This window comes from Ipomoea triloba, chromosome 4 (genome assembly GCF_003576645.1).
Source record: "Ipomoea triloba cultivar NCNSP0323 chromosome 4, ASM357664v1".
NCBI lineage: Eukaryota > Viridiplantae > Streptophyta > Magnoliopsida > Solanales > Convolvulaceae > Ipomoea > Ipomoea triloba.
The window spans coordinates 33,461,395-33,479,536 of NC_044919.1; the positions used below are offsets into that span (position 1 = coordinate 33,461,395).

At 35.6% G+C, this 18,142-nt stretch overlaps 3 protein-coding genes across 6 annotated transcripts in view; all 3 read right to left on the reverse strand.

Annotated features, from left to right (window-relative positions):
• Positions 1 to 355: 355 nt before the first annotated feature.
• On the reverse strand, positions 356 to 3,227 carry LOC116016791 (UDP-xylose transporter 1-like). 2 transcript variants are annotated; one of them, XM_031257194.1, is made up of 8 exons: positions 2,986 to 3,227; positions 2,245 to 2,369; positions 1,949 to 2,133; positions 1,684 to 1,751; positions 1,423 to 1,555; positions 987 to 1,148; positions 619 to 891; positions 356 to 539 (listed from the first exon to the last, which is right to left on the reverse strand). In XM_031257194.1, exons 2-8 carry the CDS (start codon positions 2,363 to 2,365, stop codon positions 438 to 440), a joined length of 1,044 nt encoding a protein of 347 aa, XP_031113054.1. In that variant the 5' UTR covers positions 2,366 to 2,369; positions 2,986 to 3,227; the 3' UTR covers positions 356 to 437. The 2 variants fall into 2 exon arrangements, with proteins under 2 accessions (XP_031113054.1, XP_031113053.1); XM_031257193.1 differs by having other exon boundaries at positions 2,245 to 2,372.
• A 2,179-nt stretch (positions 3,228 to 5,406) lies between these two features.
• Positions 5,407 to 9,434, reverse strand: LOC116016789 (protein CNGC15b-like). Its single transcript, XM_031257192.1, has 8 exons — positions 9,172 to 9,434; positions 8,581 to 8,659; positions 7,893 to 8,445; positions 7,588 to 7,800; positions 7,209 to 7,507; positions 6,918 to 7,029; positions 6,604 to 6,840; positions 5,407 to 6,433 (listed from the first exon to the last, which is right to left on the reverse strand). Exons 2-8 carry the CDS (start codon positions 8,607 to 8,609, stop codon positions 5,726 to 5,728), a joined length of 2,151 nt encoding a protein of 716 aa, XP_031113052.1. The 5' UTR covers positions 8,610 to 8,659; positions 9,172 to 9,434; the 3' UTR covers positions 5,407 to 5,725.
• A 4,800-nt stretch (positions 9,435 to 14,234) lies between these two features.
• LOC116016257 (E3 ubiquitin-protein ligase WAV3) overlaps positions 14,235 to 18,142 on the reverse strand; it is a 5,398-nt gene continuing 1,490 nt past the window's right edge. The window contains exons 1-2 of one of the 3 annotated variants that reach the window (XM_031256420.1): positions 17,029 to 17,509; positions 14,235 to 16,609 (exon numbers count right to left, since the gene is read on the reverse strand). In XM_031256420.1, the coding sequence (XP_031112280.1) occupies positions 14,675 to 16,582 (1,908 nt within the window). In that variant the 5' untranslated portion in view covers positions 16,583 to 16,609; positions 17,029 to 17,509 and the 3' untranslated portion in view covers positions 14,235 to 14,674. Of the gene's footprint in view, positions 16,610 to 17,028; positions 17,510 to 18,142 lie in introns of those variants that run through there. The other 2 variants (XM_031256419.1, XM_031256417.1) reach the window with 2 other exon arrangements.

Consider the following 18,142-nt stretch of genomic DNA (forward strand, 5'->3'; position numbering starts at 1 on the left):
TTTGATATAATTGTGTATATTATTTTTTTTGTTGTAATGTTATTGTTAATACTAATACCTGCCTCATACAATCAGTATAAGATTTTTTTTTTTAAATTGCAAATAGTAAAATTAAACAACCATTTATTATCTAAAATTTAAACTATAGAATAGTTAACTCGAAAATGTTTTATGAAATCAACACGTGAAACATAATAAACCAATTATTTTCTAACAGATTTCTTTGAACAAGAATAATAATCTAGTGGTTTACATTACATACCTTGTACATACATATTGCAAAAATTGTTCATAAAGAGGAGTGGGGGGGGGGAGATGGTGGGATTTATTTGGTAAATGGTAAAAGACAGAATCATTTACAACAAATGGAACATAAGAATTAAAGAAAATCTTAGGTGAAGGTGGATATGATTCTCATCTTGGATGAATTCTAAACTTTAAACAAGTGAATCCTTCTTGTTGCCTTCATGATTATCTTTATCTTGATGACCCATATTCTTTCCTGCCAGAAGTGGCGCAGTATCATCCTTGTCTTTGACCTGAAACAATTCAAATTTGATTTAATTAATACCATATTATATAATTTGTTAAATAAAGAGCGGTCCAATCATATCATACTTGAGACATCGAGGATATATCCGCCACTTGTTTTCTCTTGCTCTCGTGGGTACAAAAATAGGAATACAAACCCATCCCGACTATGGCAACCAGGATTCCAATGATATTCCTAGAGGTGAAGGGGTCATGCAACAATGTGTAACCAAAACCAAGAACAAGACATGTTTTCAGGTGACCTAACACCTGATAAGTCACCGGCGATGTCTTTCCGATCACCAAGAATGTGCTAAAGTTCACCGAAACCGCAATCAAACATGAAAGTACTATGAAAGCCTTCATAAATCAAAATCAAACCATCAATATTTCTGAGACTATTAGGTTAAACTTTCAGTTAAAATAAAATGCGTAATTTAATTGGGTATACGTACCAATACTATGGGAGAATATTTGTATGCAAAGACATTTTGTTTGGTTAGAAATTGGTCCACAACTGGCCCTGTGACAAACAGAACTGCAGCTTGAAATGGGGCTGATTGGTACAAAAGTTGAGTAGATGAGATATTGAGCCTCTTTTGTATTGTGTTGGTGAGCTGAATTGTTGGATCATTAAGTCAAGGAAGAAAACAAGATAATATTTTACCTGTGTATTGACGATGATATTAAAGTACTGGATACAATCATGTATATTATATCTAGTTGCACAAGATACTATTAACATTAGCTTTAATAGTATCCAGTATAACAAAAAATAAAATACATGATTGTATCAGATTAATACTATTAATTCCATTGTCAATTAATTGGTAAATTTTTTCATAAAAGTATTAATCTATATATCTTAAACAAATTTTGATAGGAGGATACGATTTGACCAACACAAGTTGTTATAATGGCAAGTACGGAAAGGATTGTCCCAACAAAGTTGAGTTGAAGATCGGTAATGGAGGCAATGCCAACGCCAATGAGAAGGACGAAGAGAGACAACTTTATATTCTGACTGAAAAAGAAAAAAAAATTATCTTGTAAATAATCGTAGCTAAGTAATATCTGTTTTATACTTTCTCAATCAGTGTATCAGGATTGTCATCACACTACCTAAACCACAAAAGCAGCAACCAACACTACCTGAATTGTTTCTTCAAGAAAATAGTTTCTAACAATACGGTGAAAGGTATGATTGCAAGTTTTGTCATCTGCAGAGAGGCCAGAAAAATAGCAACAGACAAGTTAAAAAACAAAAAACCATGCATGAAACGTTGATAATATGTATAACACATGACTACGTGCACAAGATTTTTTTTTAATGAAAGTTACATCAAATACTATAGTACAAGGTTGTTGTTTTACTTTGTATCATTATCAGGCCAATATGTGGGCAAGTAGGGGTTACCTGGTAGAAGCCAATTGAGTTAAAGCCAAGGCTCAAGTTCAAAAAACCAATAGAAACTCCATTTAATATGCCAAACAACATCACTGTCTTAAAGTCGACAGGTTTGTTCTCAAAGAAATTTAGTCTCAGTGCAACGTGGAGAGTGCAATATGTTACCATCAGATGCCAACTCGTCAATGTCGTAGCTGAAAAAAATAATTAAAAAAAAAAATCTTTTATACATATACAACAAAAAACTTCATTAGTTATTGGTATGAAAATTCTAAATATACTCAAGAAAAGAAAAGAAAACTTACCAAATTTAAAACCAAGATTACTCATTAAGGCTTTGTTGCAAATGACAATGGACACCGATGATGCCACGGATAGGAACAATGCCCCAATAACACCAACTTGAAAGCTTGACATTTCTCCCATCTCTCTACTTTATTAAGAAGAATTAATGAGAGACGACTATGATGAGGAACAAATCCCAAATAAATAAATATGTGTGTGTATATATATATATATAAAAGATGTATGTCCATTTTTTTTATAAAAAAAAAATTATATGAATTTTTATGTTGTCCATCAGCACATAGAACCGGATATAATACATTGATTCTAATACTATAGACAGTATAGAAAATCAATATTATTATATTATAAACAAAAAAATCTGGTATGATTTTTGTATATTTTTTTATTTACCCAAAAATCGTCATCACTATCTAAATGTGCTATCGGGTGAAATGCCTCTTGCGACCATTAGTTATTCATAGCTAATCCACTCTAACCAAGATGGGCAATAGGTAGTTATTAAGAGAGCCGAATCTGAAATATTGTGATTATTACCAACTCAAATGCGGTTCCTGTTTGTATATTTGATTGAAAATATACAAACGCATAAAGCAAGAATAAAACATAGGCAGTAGAAAAGTAGTGATGACATAATTCAAGAAGGAGATGGAAATATTATCTTTTGGTTTGCATGTTGTATATATGTATGCAGACACATATATAATATAATGCAAATAAATATATAGGAATTTACATACCTCTGTATAATTAAGCAGCTGATCGAACTGAGAAGACTTGAAAATAAAATCTGGAAAAAGAACTCTCAAAAATGGCAATATATATGCTAAGGAAATTTGGGTAGCTAGCTAGCTTAGCTTCCAATACACCTCCTCCACGTGAATGTCCCGGAAAGGTGGCCGGCGGAGAGGTGGTGACGGCGGAGAGCGGAGGCCGGTGGAGGAGGAGGAAGAGGCGGGACCGGAGTTGCTTGAATGAGAATGCAGAGAGTAGAGAAGAAACTGTTTTATACCATATTTGAGTACGCGCACACACGCGGTTGGTGGTTTAACGTAAGCTGTGGTTAGTTGGTTTCTGTTATCGTAAGCAATGCCATTCGACTCATGACTTTGATTTGCTTGCTTCAATCATTCTTCAATTTTTTAATATTTAACAACAAACATTAATATTCCCTGCTATTTTAACAACACTCAGCATTTCATTATTCAATTAATTATATTGGATGGTGCAAAATATTATAGTCCTTTATTATACTTTGTCAAGTCAAATTAAGGGTGGATGATCGAATCCATTTAACTAATTTTAGTTGAAGTCATAACATTATATATAAATTCAATTTTTTCAATTTAATGTTTCAACGTGAGACATTTTAATTCTCGATTGATCTTGTGTGAGATGATTTCAGAAATACATTTGTTTTGAACCTTAATGATTATTTGTTTAATTTATAGGGTTGTTAGTTGCATATCTCGCAAAATCTATCATTTTTCAACTAAAATGTAATATTTTTAAAATTAGCAAGTATTACTCTTTAATTGAAAACTAAATATTTGTAAATGAATAGTACATGGCACATTTAGAGCATCTCGTAAGACTTATTAATTTTTAGTCAAAATATAATAATTTTGTAGCAACAACTAACTTTAATTTAAAGTAAAATATATCATTTTTAAGGTACAAGATGATACTATTGAAAATAAATTTTTTTTTTTTTTGTGTGTCAAATTTATTTTATATACTAAAATTCGTAACACTATTTCACACAATTTTTTTTGTGAATACTCTTTAACATATGCCTTAGCTTATGTGTAATTCAGTCTAAGCCCTCTTATTTATGCTGAATGACTTTTAAACGTAATTCGATACAAAATCTTTTACTTAAAAGGAGTTGAAAGAATATTATAGAGAATATTATATTATATTGTAATTGTTTTTTTTTTTTGGGGGGTAAGCTTAAATGTTTATATTATGTTGGGTGGCTGGGCTCACCTAATATTGGTGATTTTAAAAGATTGGTCCAGTCTTATAATACAAGACAGAAAGGTGGAATGAACATTTCATGTGTGACTTCGTAACTGCTTTTGTTTGGTAGACAAAAACTTTTATTTTACTCCAAAAAAATGCAAATTCAACTCCTTGACTATAACTAACATTTCTAACGCCCTATGAAATCTGTTACATGCAATTGGGACTGTTGGTTTTTGGACCACGGTTTGGTTTCGAATATTGCGTGGTCAGTGATATACCGGTTTGGTTTCAAATCTAAATCGTGGGTTCATAGTTCTAAACAATAATAAATTACAATTGAAACCTTTTAGTAAGGTTTTGATTTGAACCGTCATTTCAATTTTATTTTATTTTTTTAAAATTACATTATGGCATAAAATTAAGATGAAAAAATAACATTTTTTTGTACTTTAATTGCATACTAAGCGTGTTATTAGGGATTCCAATTTCTACCCTGCAGATATTCACCTTACATGGATCAATTTTTTTTTTTTTTTTAAATAATAGTGGGTGGTGGAGTGGTGGTTGGAGGTGAGTCTCACAAAATTAAACCCTCCATGCTGTTGTTGTTGTTACTTATAAATAACAAAATAAGTATTAGTATGTAATTAATTCTAAAAGAATTTATAACCTTCGTTAATTTTTTTACTTTTTTTGTTTTTTTTTTGTTTTAATCTAATAGGTTTATTTGAAAAAAAAAGTAATATGTTAGTTATTATATGTGATTATTTTTATTATCTTACGGAGTATGTTTTAATATAACTAGTGAATTGAATTATTATTATTATTATTATTATTATTAGTTTTTGAAGTTTTTTAATAAGATAATAAACTATGGACATCCGCCCCAGCCCCATCCGGTTAAGTGGGGATTTGTTTTGAAAAAGTTCACTCGCTATCGATTTAAAAGTGTAGGTGGATGGAGAAAGTATATATAAGGGTAAACTAGGCCGTAAATGTATGTAGTCATTCCCGACCTATTATCATCCCTAACTTTAGATGCAATGCAAGTTTAGCTTTTAGCTGTCTCCTTTCCCCAAGTAGAGGAATCAAGAAGTCGCACCAATGAAGTGCCTTATGCCATAAAATAATAAGCCTATTCTCATAGAGTATTACTTTAGTGGTGGTATGAACTATGAAGGGGGCAAAAAAAAAAAAGAGAAAAAAGGTATGAATAAAAATAAAGAGTAAAACAGAAGTATATATATTACAACTCTTGCCTTTCTGCATTGCAATTCTAACATCTGTAGAGAATCTGAATTTGATTTGATGGTAATTTCTAGTTTGTATTCTAACTTGCTGACAATCTTCAACTTCTGCTGCTGTATCTGATGCAGATATTCTAATTATGTTGCAGAAGCCTCTGATTTGAAGGCCAATTTGTCAACTGGGAAAGGATTATGATAATTAAACCAACATTAATCCATACATCTTTTCCCTCTAAACTTGATCCCATTTCAACATGTTCCCCAATCACTCATCATCTACAGAGAAATCAGGCTCTGCAGGCTTCTGCAGTGAGCTAACAGCACCAGAATCCGAATCGTTTCGCCTATGGTGACCTCTTCTACTCGCTGCCAATCTCGCAGCGTGGAGAGCGAACCCTGAACCGGGAGGCCGTGAGTTCATCTCCGCCTGGCGGGGGCGATTCGCTGTTTTGCCTTCTTCACTCTCACCGTCGTCCTCCATCGCTCTTAGCTCAGCAGCACTCTTTCGCTTCTTGTATCGCCGCCAGGCCGCCTGGACAAAAGTTGCAGCCCACATTCTCCACTGGTGAGAGTAGAACCTGAACTTGTGCCTCAGCTGCTTGCTGTGCAGCCTTCTGAACTGTGCTGCCACGAACTTCAAGTCGTCTGCCACGAGGGCGAAAGCTTCGACTTCAGAAACCGCTTTCACTGTTCGAGTTGAGGATGGCAGGATCACGCTGGGGCGGGGATCCAGCGCCCATGTCAGCAGCTCCTCGCCACAGAAGTCCCCCGGGCCAATGCCACACGAGTTGAAGAATCCAGTGCGCCCGCCATTCGTGGTGTAGGAATCCAGGTTCCCCCGGATTATGAACAGCATCTCGTTGACAGGATCGCCCTCCCGCACCAGGCAGGTGTCTTGAGTACACAAAACCGGCTTCAGCCTCTCGCAAATCGCATCTATCATCATCTCATCCATCTCATCAAACAAGGGGACCTAATTAAGGACATATCAGACAAGTGAAAAACTGTCTGTTTTCTGTCTCAACTAAAAGTTTAAACTGACACTCAGACAAGTGAATAACTGTTTTGTACTGTACTATGTTTCTTGTCTGTTTTCTGTCTCAACTAAAAGTCTTAAGCTGACAGTCAGACTAATAAGCTTACCCGTCTAACCAAGTCATAACACAAGTGGCGCTTGATATCCCGTCGAAGATCCAGAGGGAGACCTTTCAACAAAGCGTCCTCGTCAACGCCTCTCGTGGCAATCCATTTATACTGATCATACTTCCTCACAGACTGCCTTAACTCCAGAGGTAGCTGTCTGTGATGCATCCATTGTTCTGTATCGGTTCTCTTGATTCTCCACTCCTCTAACCGAACTGTGGTCGATTGCAGATAAGTCTGCCAGCAATCACAAGTTAATTAGTTTAATGGACACTGAAAATACACAGCAATTTAATCGAGTCGTGTCAGCATACTTGCATATTTCCAATAAGCAACGCAAAAAGAACAAGACCGAGAGTTGCAACTACGATGGCAAAGCTTATTTCTGCAACATAAGTGCTTGTAGAAAGATTTTGCCCCAGAGAACTGCAGATAAGCACAAATTATATAGTAATCAAACAATATAGGGAATAGTTTCCATCAATTATTAGTTAAGGTTTCAGATCAGGTAAGAAATTCTAACTTATTTACAAGCAGAAATGTTATTCTATAATGTCCTGGAAAACGTTAAACGAGCAAAGGCAGGTTTTGAGAGAGCGATTTACCTTAGGTTCTTCAAGCCCCACCAGAGACAGTAGAAGTACTTGTTGAAAAACTTTGCGGATGTAACAGAATCTGTCAAAGCATCCTTGTATATCCCGAATGGGTAGCCACTACTTGTACTATCCGGGTTGCATTGTTCTGAAATATTGCTCGACAGGAACCAGGACTTTCGTCTCGGGTCCTTCACCTTGTTGCAGTCGAAGTAATCATATTGGCAAGAAGGGGTCTCGAGAGTGCAGACGTGGTGCCAGCACGCTTCCTGTCTCTCGATCGAAAGTAGATACCAGCAAGCTCCTAATATCTATGCTTGGAACATATCGATGTCAAAACGAGCAATAATCATACGAAAATCTAATAAATGAATGGTTCCATTTTACTTACATGGCTTGCGAGCATATAAAGCATCAAGTTGTAAGCAGCGCCAGCCCAAGCAGTTTCGGTCACAACACCAGTAGCCTTCACGATTTGGGATGAGAGCGGGAAAATGAGATAAAGTCGGGGGAGGTACTGAAAGATGATGATTGATCTAAGAACATTTTTCGTGTTTGCCATTGATGAGCCACTGAGATTAGGGATGATGGCCCAAATCAATACCTGCGATGCCATCCAAAACATCAAACAAACCTTTTTCGTTTGCTAACAATCTTAAAATGCCAAAAAGTTTGTGCTCCAACAAACCAACCAACCTGAGGAAGAGGCAATGCAGCAAGGGCATCAATCCAAAAGCCTTTGCGCAAGTACCTTAACGCTATCTTTGAAGCATCAATAACAAGCTCCCCTCTCCCAAATACTCGAGAAGATGGAGCAACATAAGCAGTTCTAAACCGGACATATATTTGAAATATGTAAAAGACATCAGCTATTGATCTTATAACCGTAAGGGCAACTTCGAGCCTGATCCCGATATCTATGCAGAAGTTGCCCTTCACAACTGGCAGGTAAAAGAACAGAGGGTCTACAAATAAAGATATCAAGCAAGCTACTAAGAAGATCTTGTTCCATCTTCGAATTGTAGGCCCTCGAGGATCTAAGATCTTCCTCTTCACTCTCTCATAGTCTTCTGAGAAAACTCGTGACAGTACTTTAGCCTTCAACGATTTCCCGCTCTTGCCACCATTCTCTCCCTTTCGAGAGCTCGGCTCTACCAGCCTCGATCCATCAATCTTGTACTTCACCTTAATCACATTATTGTCTCCTCCATTATTTACATACTTGGCTGATTCAAGATCATCTTGGAATCTGAAAGACATTTTTAACCACAAGCTAAATCGATAAGCAAACTGATAACAACAAAGGAGTGCTAAAACTATCTGTGGAACAACACAAACAGAAAAAAAACTACTAATAATTAGCAAAAGTTCAGAATATACAAACCTTACAGACTTTGAATTACTGTAAGCCATGATTTTGTCTGATAAAATATTTCGCCCCGGCTTCAATTATAAATTTTGATCTGTACAAGGTAAAAAGAGGAAATCTGTGAAAGACAGCATGGGGATCACTAGAAAAGGACCTCTAATGTGCTCTACACCACCAATATAGAGAGAGCAAGCTGTGCTTTGCTTCAGCAGACATCATGTGATGAAACAAAAAAGTTAAACTCAAATTGCAGATAAAGTAGGTAAGATTCTTGGTTTTCTTTTAAGGCTCAAAGCTGAGGTCGAACCCGTGACCTTTTCTCACAGATCATAGATTTCAAGACCCCAAAATCTTGCTTACCCCTGACTAAACATATTGAAATTCCAATAATTCATAATACAAAATGCATTGCAGACTCAGATAAGTTCATGAAAATCCAATAATAGGGGCAAGAATATAAATAAAATCCCACTAAATATTCTTGAAGAAGAACAAATATAAACACAAAAACAAAAAACAAAACGAACAGAAATGCAAGAAATATGAATTCCAACAGTTACAAACTAAAGCTTGCCATGATCTGAATCAGAGAGGCAGAGAGCTAACCAGCATTATTTTACAAGAAAACCCTGCAATGGAAAGTGACACACCAAAAAGACGCCATTTTTGGTAGCAAAAGTTGAGACTTTCTGACACCCAGTGAGGAATTTTCAGTGAGAATCCAGAATCATATGATTATGGCAATTGGCAACCTCTGATTCTCCGAACGAGAAAAGGAAAGAGCTTGCTAAATTCTGGGCTTCTGTTTGTTTGTGATGCCCTGATGCAACAACAACAAGGCCTCTCTCTGATCCCTTCTTCTTGCAGACTGCCAGTTGCCTCCAGCCAGTTCATTTTCTTTCTTTCGTTTTTTTTTTAAAGAAACAAGCGATGGAAGAACAGTTACCATAAGACTTTCAACATTTTGGTTCATATTTTATTAAAAATATAATAATAATAATAATAAAATGAACGATATGTCATTGTTTGGTTAATAACTAAATATATAAATAATTATATTATTAGCTCAAAAAATTAAAAATAACTAGATAGTTCCACTGCTAATAATAATATAACATATATGTATAGTAATAATTATAAAATATGTGTTATAATGTATTGTGTATAATTTATGTATTGTACTATGTATACATTGTACATAATGTGCGTATATATGTGTAAAATAATATAATATATAGTATACATTATATATAGAATTATTAATCATGGACAACTGGAGTGAGAGGGGGGATGCATGGATCAAGGATGTGTTTGTCTCTTAAAATTTTGATTAATTCATTATAATCAAGAACAAAATTACAAAATGTTAAGTGTTATATATATATGAAATATTAATGTGGACTCTCACTATTAGGTTATATTAATCTAATAATATGGCTTATGTTCTTATAGTCTCTTGTCAATTAAGGTCACAAGACGGAATTTACTCAGTACATACTCTCGAATATTGAATGCAAATTTCTCTCGTCACTAAAATAATATATTTAAAACTCTTGCTACTTAGTATGATATAATTATATCGGGATTTGCAATGGTCGTGATCCCCTTAGAAGGATGTGTACCAAGTGTTAATTTAGTTTTATTTAATGTAATAAATATTCTGTATAAATAAAAATCTGCAATCACTATTTAAAACTATGCAAGAGTAAACCCAACTCGATATGAATTATGGATGAGGTAGAAACAGATAAGACAAAAGATGAAAAAAAGGAAATGAAGTGCCAGAAAGAAGCTCGGAACTGGGTGGAGCCAATGGAGAATGGAGATTATGCATTTGTTTATTTGATATTCTGATATTTGCATTAAATGAAAGTATATTAAATATAATTAATAAATTATTCTTTTCCAGATCCGAGGCGTTGACTAACTTGGAAACTCCCATGGCTCCACCTCCCACCCCTCCCCATCCAGATTCCAGATTTAAAATTTAAAAACATATATTAACATAATTTTTAAATATGTAACTTTTTATTTACGATGCCAAAATAAATAATATTATTAAAAAAAAAAGTTAATTCGTGTTAATCAAACATATAAAATAGAATAGAAAATCTTTGACTTTAAATGTACGTCCACGAAACACTGTTTGTTTTGTTTGGTTTGAAAAAGGTTTTAGGTGGCATCGAACATATGTTTTAGAACATAAAATGATGAGTTGCAACAGTGTAGTATCCGAATTAGTGTGTGGACTCAAGACATTTTTGTCCGCCGCTGGACTAATGAATTTGATCCAAATACTTTTTAAAGTCTCCTTAACTCCAACAACATTTTGTTCCAAGTTTACTTATCCATATACATACCAACATGTTAAAATTACTTGTGGTCTAGTGGCATCAAACCCTTCCCTTTATACGAGAGGGGGTGGGTTTGAGCCTCAGTGGAGGTAATACTGACTCTTGTAAGTATAGTGTACAACCACGTATCTCTACATGGGAGGGTGGGTCCAAGCCTCAGTGGAAACGATGTTGGCTTTTTGTGCTTCATTTGGTTGAGAAAGTAGTTATGAACGGATACTATACTGTAACAGCGTCAATAGTACTAAAAAAAAAAAATTTATTACGTGTTGATAAAGAATGTTGGTTGTTCACTTGTTTGGCCATTTATTGAAAAGAAATACGGAGTAATATTCTGAGTCTAAATTCTTATGGAATTGATTGGATCTTAATATCGTATACTCTCAGGAGATCAGATTTATGTAAAGTTTGTTTACTTTGCATGGTAGAATACCCTGAAAGTTTATATAATTTGTCAACTTCTTGTAATTTGTCTATTATCTCGTTACAACTCGAGTAATTTGTCAATTTCTTGTATCTCATTAATTAGTTTTATCTATGACTCATATTTATACAATGTAATTAAAAACTTATAAGAAAGTGAATCTGATACAGGCCTAAAATGATTCGATTCTTTGTTTTCCCAATATTTTTCCTAACACCTATTATACATAATCTTTTTAATGTGATTATCTCTTATGTGTGATTTATGAATTACTCCATATTATACAAGAATTAGGCATATCCTCAAATAATGATTATGGATTTTTAGTATGACCCAAAAATAAAAAATATATTTGTCTTACAACTACTTGACATGACATGACAGTTATCAAAACATGAATTTTTAAAAATTACATACGGTGTAGTGATCATGCTTATTGTATATAACATTAACGAATATGTTCAATCGTTATACCATGTATCAGGGTTTACAAAGCATTACAAATCCTGGTTTTTGTGCTATAATTTCTTGTGTCTTTGATTATAAAATTATGTACTTTATAAGTATGAATTTTATACCTAAAATAAAGTAGTAATTGTGTTGAACTAAAATACAAGAATCAAGACGTACCATTGCCATTGCTTCACGCAATTACTTTCTTGACTAGTTAAATTAATTTTTTTAAAAAATTATTGTGATACTAGTTAATTCGCATTAATAACGTCAATGCGATTTACTCTGCAGCGTTAGTTTATCAAATATGAATTTAATTTCTTATCAATTAATTTATTTAGGGAGAATTTATTATTTATTTGGCGTGTCAGAAGATTCATGTGGTGAGTTATACCAACAACCAACCCAACACAAAAGTCGTTTATGTTTAACTGGACCATGTCGGTCGGGCCTAACGGTGCGTTGTTCAATCCAGATTTGCCGGTAGAGGCTAACAAAGTTTTAGGAATTGCGGGGACAGCGGTCTATGACAACAACGACAGCAATTCTGGCCCAGGCCCATACACAAGTATGGGATTTGCCGGTGATGGATCATGGATACATAATTCAAACATCAAAATCAGTGGCAAATTGCCCAAGACCTTGTAGTCTAGTTACACCTCCATATGAGAGGAGGTAGGTTCGAGCCTCAGTGGAAGCGATATTGGCTCTTTGTGCTTCATTTGGCTGAGAGTAGAGGCGATATTGGCTCTTTATGCTTCATTTGGTTGAGAAAATATGTATGAACAAATACTACATTTTAACAACATAGTCAATACTCAATAGTATTCTGTACACGAGAGCATGATTTATATTGCAAGATGAATCACTAATAATTAAATAATTATTTTTAGTATACTGAATGTTCATTTTTAATGTTTTCAAAATGTAAAAATGATTCTTCAATATATTAAAAATGAATGTTTAGTATACTAAAAATGAATCTTCACTATACTAAAAATAAATTTCACGAATGGTTTACTTTACAATTTAGACCGTAGTCCATGGTACAATAATTGCTCTCTCCAATCTCTATATTATTTTATATGTTTAATATTAGTATATATGCAATATTTAAATGTATTTTTAAACACAAAAAAATTAAATTTGAAAATTATAAATAAACATCAAATAAAATAAACAAAATAAAAAAAATGATTTGACTAGTAAATTGTAAATATAATAAATAAAATGGGACAGAGAGATATTTAATAATCAAAGTGAATTTTAATTTAAAAAACAAAAACAAAAAAAAAAAAGGTCCATCTCTTTAGTATAAAAAATTGAAATTAGAATTAAAAATTATTTTTACTTTTTTAGTTGTCCAAATCATACTAACTAAGGAGGTGCAAGAACTATTCGAGAGAAGATTAAGTGGCGGATATCTTGGCCAAAATGACGCTTAGCAATGTAGATAGCTAAAAGGATATTTCGATGCCTCATCTTTTTTTTGCTTTTTGATATGATAGAGGGACCATCCAGTTTCAAAAGGTTAACTAACTCTCCTAATAGCCACTCCTATAGCATCCCACTCTAGGATGCCTTCAATGCCTCTTCATGTGAGTGATCTATAATGGTGGTCCCCCAGTCACTAATTTGTCCCAAGTTGACAAGAAAATCTGCACATTAGTTCCCCTCCTTAACTGCACAAAAATGTGCGTCTCCAAATTCGGGTCTCATATAACAACAATGTGAAAGTGCATGTATGTGCCATTTCCTTATGTCTAACCTTAGTAACAATCACTTACAAGTCACTTTTTTAAGAATTCATTAAAAAACCTTTAGACTAATAAATAAGTAAGCCAGGATAAATAACTTACAATTTCACAAATAAATTGATCACATGAACCCACAAAATCACAAATCCATTCACCCAACAATCCACGCCACTCCAGCCCCAATAATTTTATTATTATTTTTAATAATTGTCCTCCATTTGAATTCAAAAAAAAAAAATCCATATTAGTAGAGATTTTTACACCTGAATGACAAATCCCTAGATCTAAACCTAAAATTGAGATGGTAGCTTGAAAGAGTTGGGTGATATTAAGTGCAATTTTTATAACATGGTTCAAAGTTTACCTCATATTGTGAATTCTAATCTAAAAATTACTCCGAATATCTTTTAACATATTATAGGTCTTCAGTTAATAAATTATATGTACTTGCAAATAAATTGTATTACCTACAAACATAATCTAAACGTCATTTTAGGTCAAGATTCCGTCATTTTAGGTCAAGATTCACAATGCACAATGCATAGTACAAGTCGTTTTAGGTCAAGATTCACACTACAAAGAAGACCGGGTCTGTAAGAGAAGAATTATGTTCTAAAAGGATTTAAATCCAATTTCACAAAATAAAAAGTAAATATATACCACATTTAGAAGCAAAGTAAATAGTGCTGGAAAGAATTGAAATATTTTCCATACATTGAGATTAAGAGAAGACATAGTTGTTTGCCCAAAGTTATAAAAGGCTATACCCCAAAACTCTCCAAGGAACAAAAACCAAAAACAAAAAGAAAGCAGAATATTATGAGTATGTACAATGCTCTTGAATCCCCTTCTTCCACCACTTACCTTTCCCAACCCACTTTACTGGGATTTCTTTCCCTTTTTTCTTTTTCTGTTTTTAAATTTCATGAGCATTTAACATGAAAATATACCCCCACCACCATTCCTACTCATCTGCACCTTCCAAAATTCCGCTTATCAAGGTTTAGAAGAAACTAGAAAGAAAGAACCAAAAAAATGAACCGAGTTTTTAAGTAAAGAACGAAGCATAATGGAGTTTGACACCAACTATTTCAAGACTAAGCGCCGAAGGAGATCGATCATCACCTTGGTTGCGGTTGTGAAGGGAACGACCGCGCTTGTCTGAGTTGTCGAGGAGATGGACTACCTAAGACCATGGTTTGGGAGCGGGTAATCATTTCGGTCATGGAAGGTGTCTGGTAAGCTTGCACGAGGCTCGTGCTTTCCGTGGAATCGCCTCGAGCTGTGGCCCTCTGCCACGAGTGTGAGCTCAGTCCCGAGAGAACGTAAGCCCTTCCGGAGGTTTCGTAAATGCGTCGATTTGCCATCCGCTCTTGCATTTCTTTCAACTCTGCATCCAAAGCGACGCATAGCCTGTCTCCGGCTCGGGCAGACACAGTTTCAGACAACTGTTTGCGGGATTGCTCGACAATAGACACTGCACCCGCTAAGTCGCCGCGATCAGCAGCAGCTTTTGCCTCAGCCATTGCTTCCGCTGCTCGGAGCCTGTTCCGCTGCTTGTCAACTTCCATCGACACCAACACTTGTCCGATCGAGTTAGGCCTCTCGATTTTGACATCACCGGCATGCTCCATTGTCACCGTCGTTTTTGAGATGGGGTCGTTGTAAATGCACTTGACATTTAGGAGGTTCATATCGTTGCTTGAAACATCAACAGCAGGAATATCGAGGGTGACTAGAAAATCTCTTTCCTCTTCGGCATATAAATCTCCGAATTCTATAACCCCACCTCTTTTGTCTGATTTCAAAGAGCTTTTGTAACTCCCGGCTTTTATTGAACCGAGTTGCAACTTAGGGTGACTGCATTCTACCTCCATCCGCAATTCCTGTACCACAACACTTAGAAGCCCGCCAATGCACTGAGCAAAAGCGTCTTGAATCACCCCTTCGGCCTCTATGAAAGAAAACGTTCCCCCCGAGCTTTCAGAGATTGAGTGCATTGCCACAGCATCATGGTCAGCACCGAACCCAAAGGCATGAACGGGTATATGGAGACCTGTGCCGTTATTGCGATGCATTGAGTTCGGGAGTAAAGGCTGCTGGCTAACTCGAGGATGGCCACCGCGGGGACTGTTTACAGTGTACGTGTCCTGCCCATCAGACAGTAGTATTATACTGCTAACTTGGTTTTTTGACCTCCGTTCAGTCATAATCTTGGCGCCCTTTCTTAGGGCCTCGGCAATATTCGTCCCGCCATTCGAACTGAGTGAATTAACAGCTTGTAATGCCTCCTGTTTTCCCGTATCAGTCATCTTGCGAAGAGGAAAGAGGCGACGAGCAGACGAGGAGAATGCAATGACTGAAAGTCTATCAGTAGGGCCCAGGTGTTGGATAACGAACCCCATTGCGCGCTTTAGTAAAGCAAGCTTCGTTCCCGCCATGCTGCCACTAACATCTAACAGAGTAACAAGATCAACCGGGGCACGAGAATTCTGAGTTACTGGATATTCACCTTGGTTTAGCTCTGAACGTGGGAACCCGTCAGCTTTGGGAGCTTTGAGATGAATCAGAACGCAAAAATCTTTGTGTGAAGCCGACTTCGAAACAGCAGAAATTTCTGGATATGTTTTAACTTCCACCGGACCCATAGAATGGGTATTAACCGCATTACCAGGCGAGGTTTTATTGGTGCATACCGGTTCAGGGTCAACAAGTTCATCATCATCAAAGACACCTGGTTCGGTAACATGAAACAGTGACGAACTGTGTCGATTTGAATCAGCTCGAGGAGGAGGAGGACGCCTCAGGGCTGCCATCCAGGTATCATCTTGAGGCCAATATACACGATTAGCCCTTGCTCTTTCCTGGGGTATATCAGCAACGGGGCTCTGGAACGGAATCTCTTTCCATTTTGCTCGGCAGACGGGACAAATCTGGTTCCCATGCTTAACATTCGAGGTTATACACTGGAAATGGAACGAGTGTGAACATTCTGCAGTGAAAATGGCATGCCCTTGGCCTGGTTTCATACTCGTCAAGCATATTGCACAAGTCTTCTGCAAATAAAATTGACAAACATTTTAGACAGTACGAAAGTGCAGTTGACCATTCTTGAAGAAAACCGTATGAAACGACTGAATAAATTTTAGTACGCAAGCACTTAATCGTATAGCCTTTACCTTCTAATATCCATTTATCTCAATCAATTTGTCGCCGAACTTAAGAACTTAATATTAATAATTATAGAAAAAAGTCAAAGAAATAATTCATTGGCAAAGCAAAACAATCCAAGAAATCAAGTACGAATTCATTAAATGTCCCAGTTTCATTACTATCAATTATTATAAATAGAAATGCAAGATTAGATGAAGTCAATGATGCCTGCAAAGGATAACGTAAACGAATGCCTATATACCACTAGCTTGCCCCAAATTGATCCACATCAAAGAAAGATTAATAGCCTAAGTTAGCCTACCAATCAATAAAGTCAATATGAAGTAGTCAATGCACATCTGCAGAAATATCTGTAAAGTATTATCTTTTCAAAAGCAAGAAAACCCCCGAAGAACTAATTATGAGCCTTTCAAGGCAACTAAGGCAGGATCACGATTAAAAATTATAAAAGCACTCGTCTGAAAAGAAGCAGAAATCATTGTTTTGGCACCAAGAATTTATTTCCATCACTTTTATGATCAACTCTCCCCCAATTCCCCAAACCCTTTGTTTTGGTTAAGCCAAATCGCACCAAAGAAAGCCCCTCTCAATCACCGGTCTACAGGCTTTTTCTTGGACCATATCATGAAAAGGGGAGATGGTAAAATGGCCAAATGAGCATTGTCGTGTGTGCGAAACTGTGCAGAATTGCTGACCGGGCAAAGCACTTTCCCCTCCAAGCAACGGAACGAGAAAAAGGAAAGATTACTCTGTTGTTTCCCTTTTACAATGCTGCCATGGGGACCACCATGGCCATTCAAAAGGGACCTCTCTACTTTAATCACCACAACATTGAGAGCTGAAAACTACATTACAATATCATACATTTATACATCCAACATGTGTATATCTACAGCCATCACCACCAATATACTGCACCTACCATCAAAGATGGGTTTGGTTCTAACTCTACCCCACGTGACAGAGCTACAATGAAATTATTAATAATAAGAGAAAGCTTGACATAGAAAAAAGATAAAACTGGGGAATAAACAATGGAAAAGGAGGTACTGCTATAATTGACTGCAATTATCTTTTACCAAAGGCAATTTGACAATTCAAAAGGTTCAGTATCAGTTAAAAAAAGCAAGAAATGGGTTAACTTCATCGCACTGTTCAGAATCTACTAATGAAGATTCATAATCACAACCATAAATTTCATAAAAATAACATCAAAACCTTTGTTTTTACCCAAGAAACCCCAGATTTCTCCCACACAAACAACAGGATACCAGGAAAACAAAAAAAAAAAAAAAAAAAAAAAAAAGATTTATACAAGGATAATTAGTAATCGATTTTTGGGTATTTTTGGACCCCAAAAGCCCACATATATAAACACAAACACACAAAAAAAAAAACCAAAAAAAAAAAAAAAA

Bases quoted from the DNA above. Each gene is read 5' to 3' on its own strand.
- LOC116016791 (XM_031257194.1), bottom strand. From the start codon at position 2,365: ATGGGAGAAATGTCAAGCTTTCAAGTTGGTGTTATTGGGGCATTGTTC. The intron at 1,149-1,422 runs GTATCCTCCTAT...CCAACAATTCAG, and splicing joins CAACTTGTGTTGGTCAAATC to CTCACCAACACAATACAAAA. The intron at 540-618 runs GTATGATATGAT...GAATTGTTTCAG, and splicing joins ATATATCCTCGATGTCTCAA to GTCAAAGACAAGGATGATAC.
- LOC116016789 (XM_031257192.1), bottom strand. From the start codon at position 8,609: ATGGCTTACAGTAATTCAAAGTCTGTAAG. The intron at 8,446-8,580 runs GTTTGTATATTC...AATGTCTTTCAG, and splicing joins AGTAATTCAAAGTCTGTAAG to ATTCCAAGATGATCTTGAAT. The intron at 7,508-7,587 runs GTAAGTAAAATG...TTCCAAGCATAG, and splicing joins TTTATATGCTCGCAAGCCAT to ATATTAGGAGCTTGCTGGTA.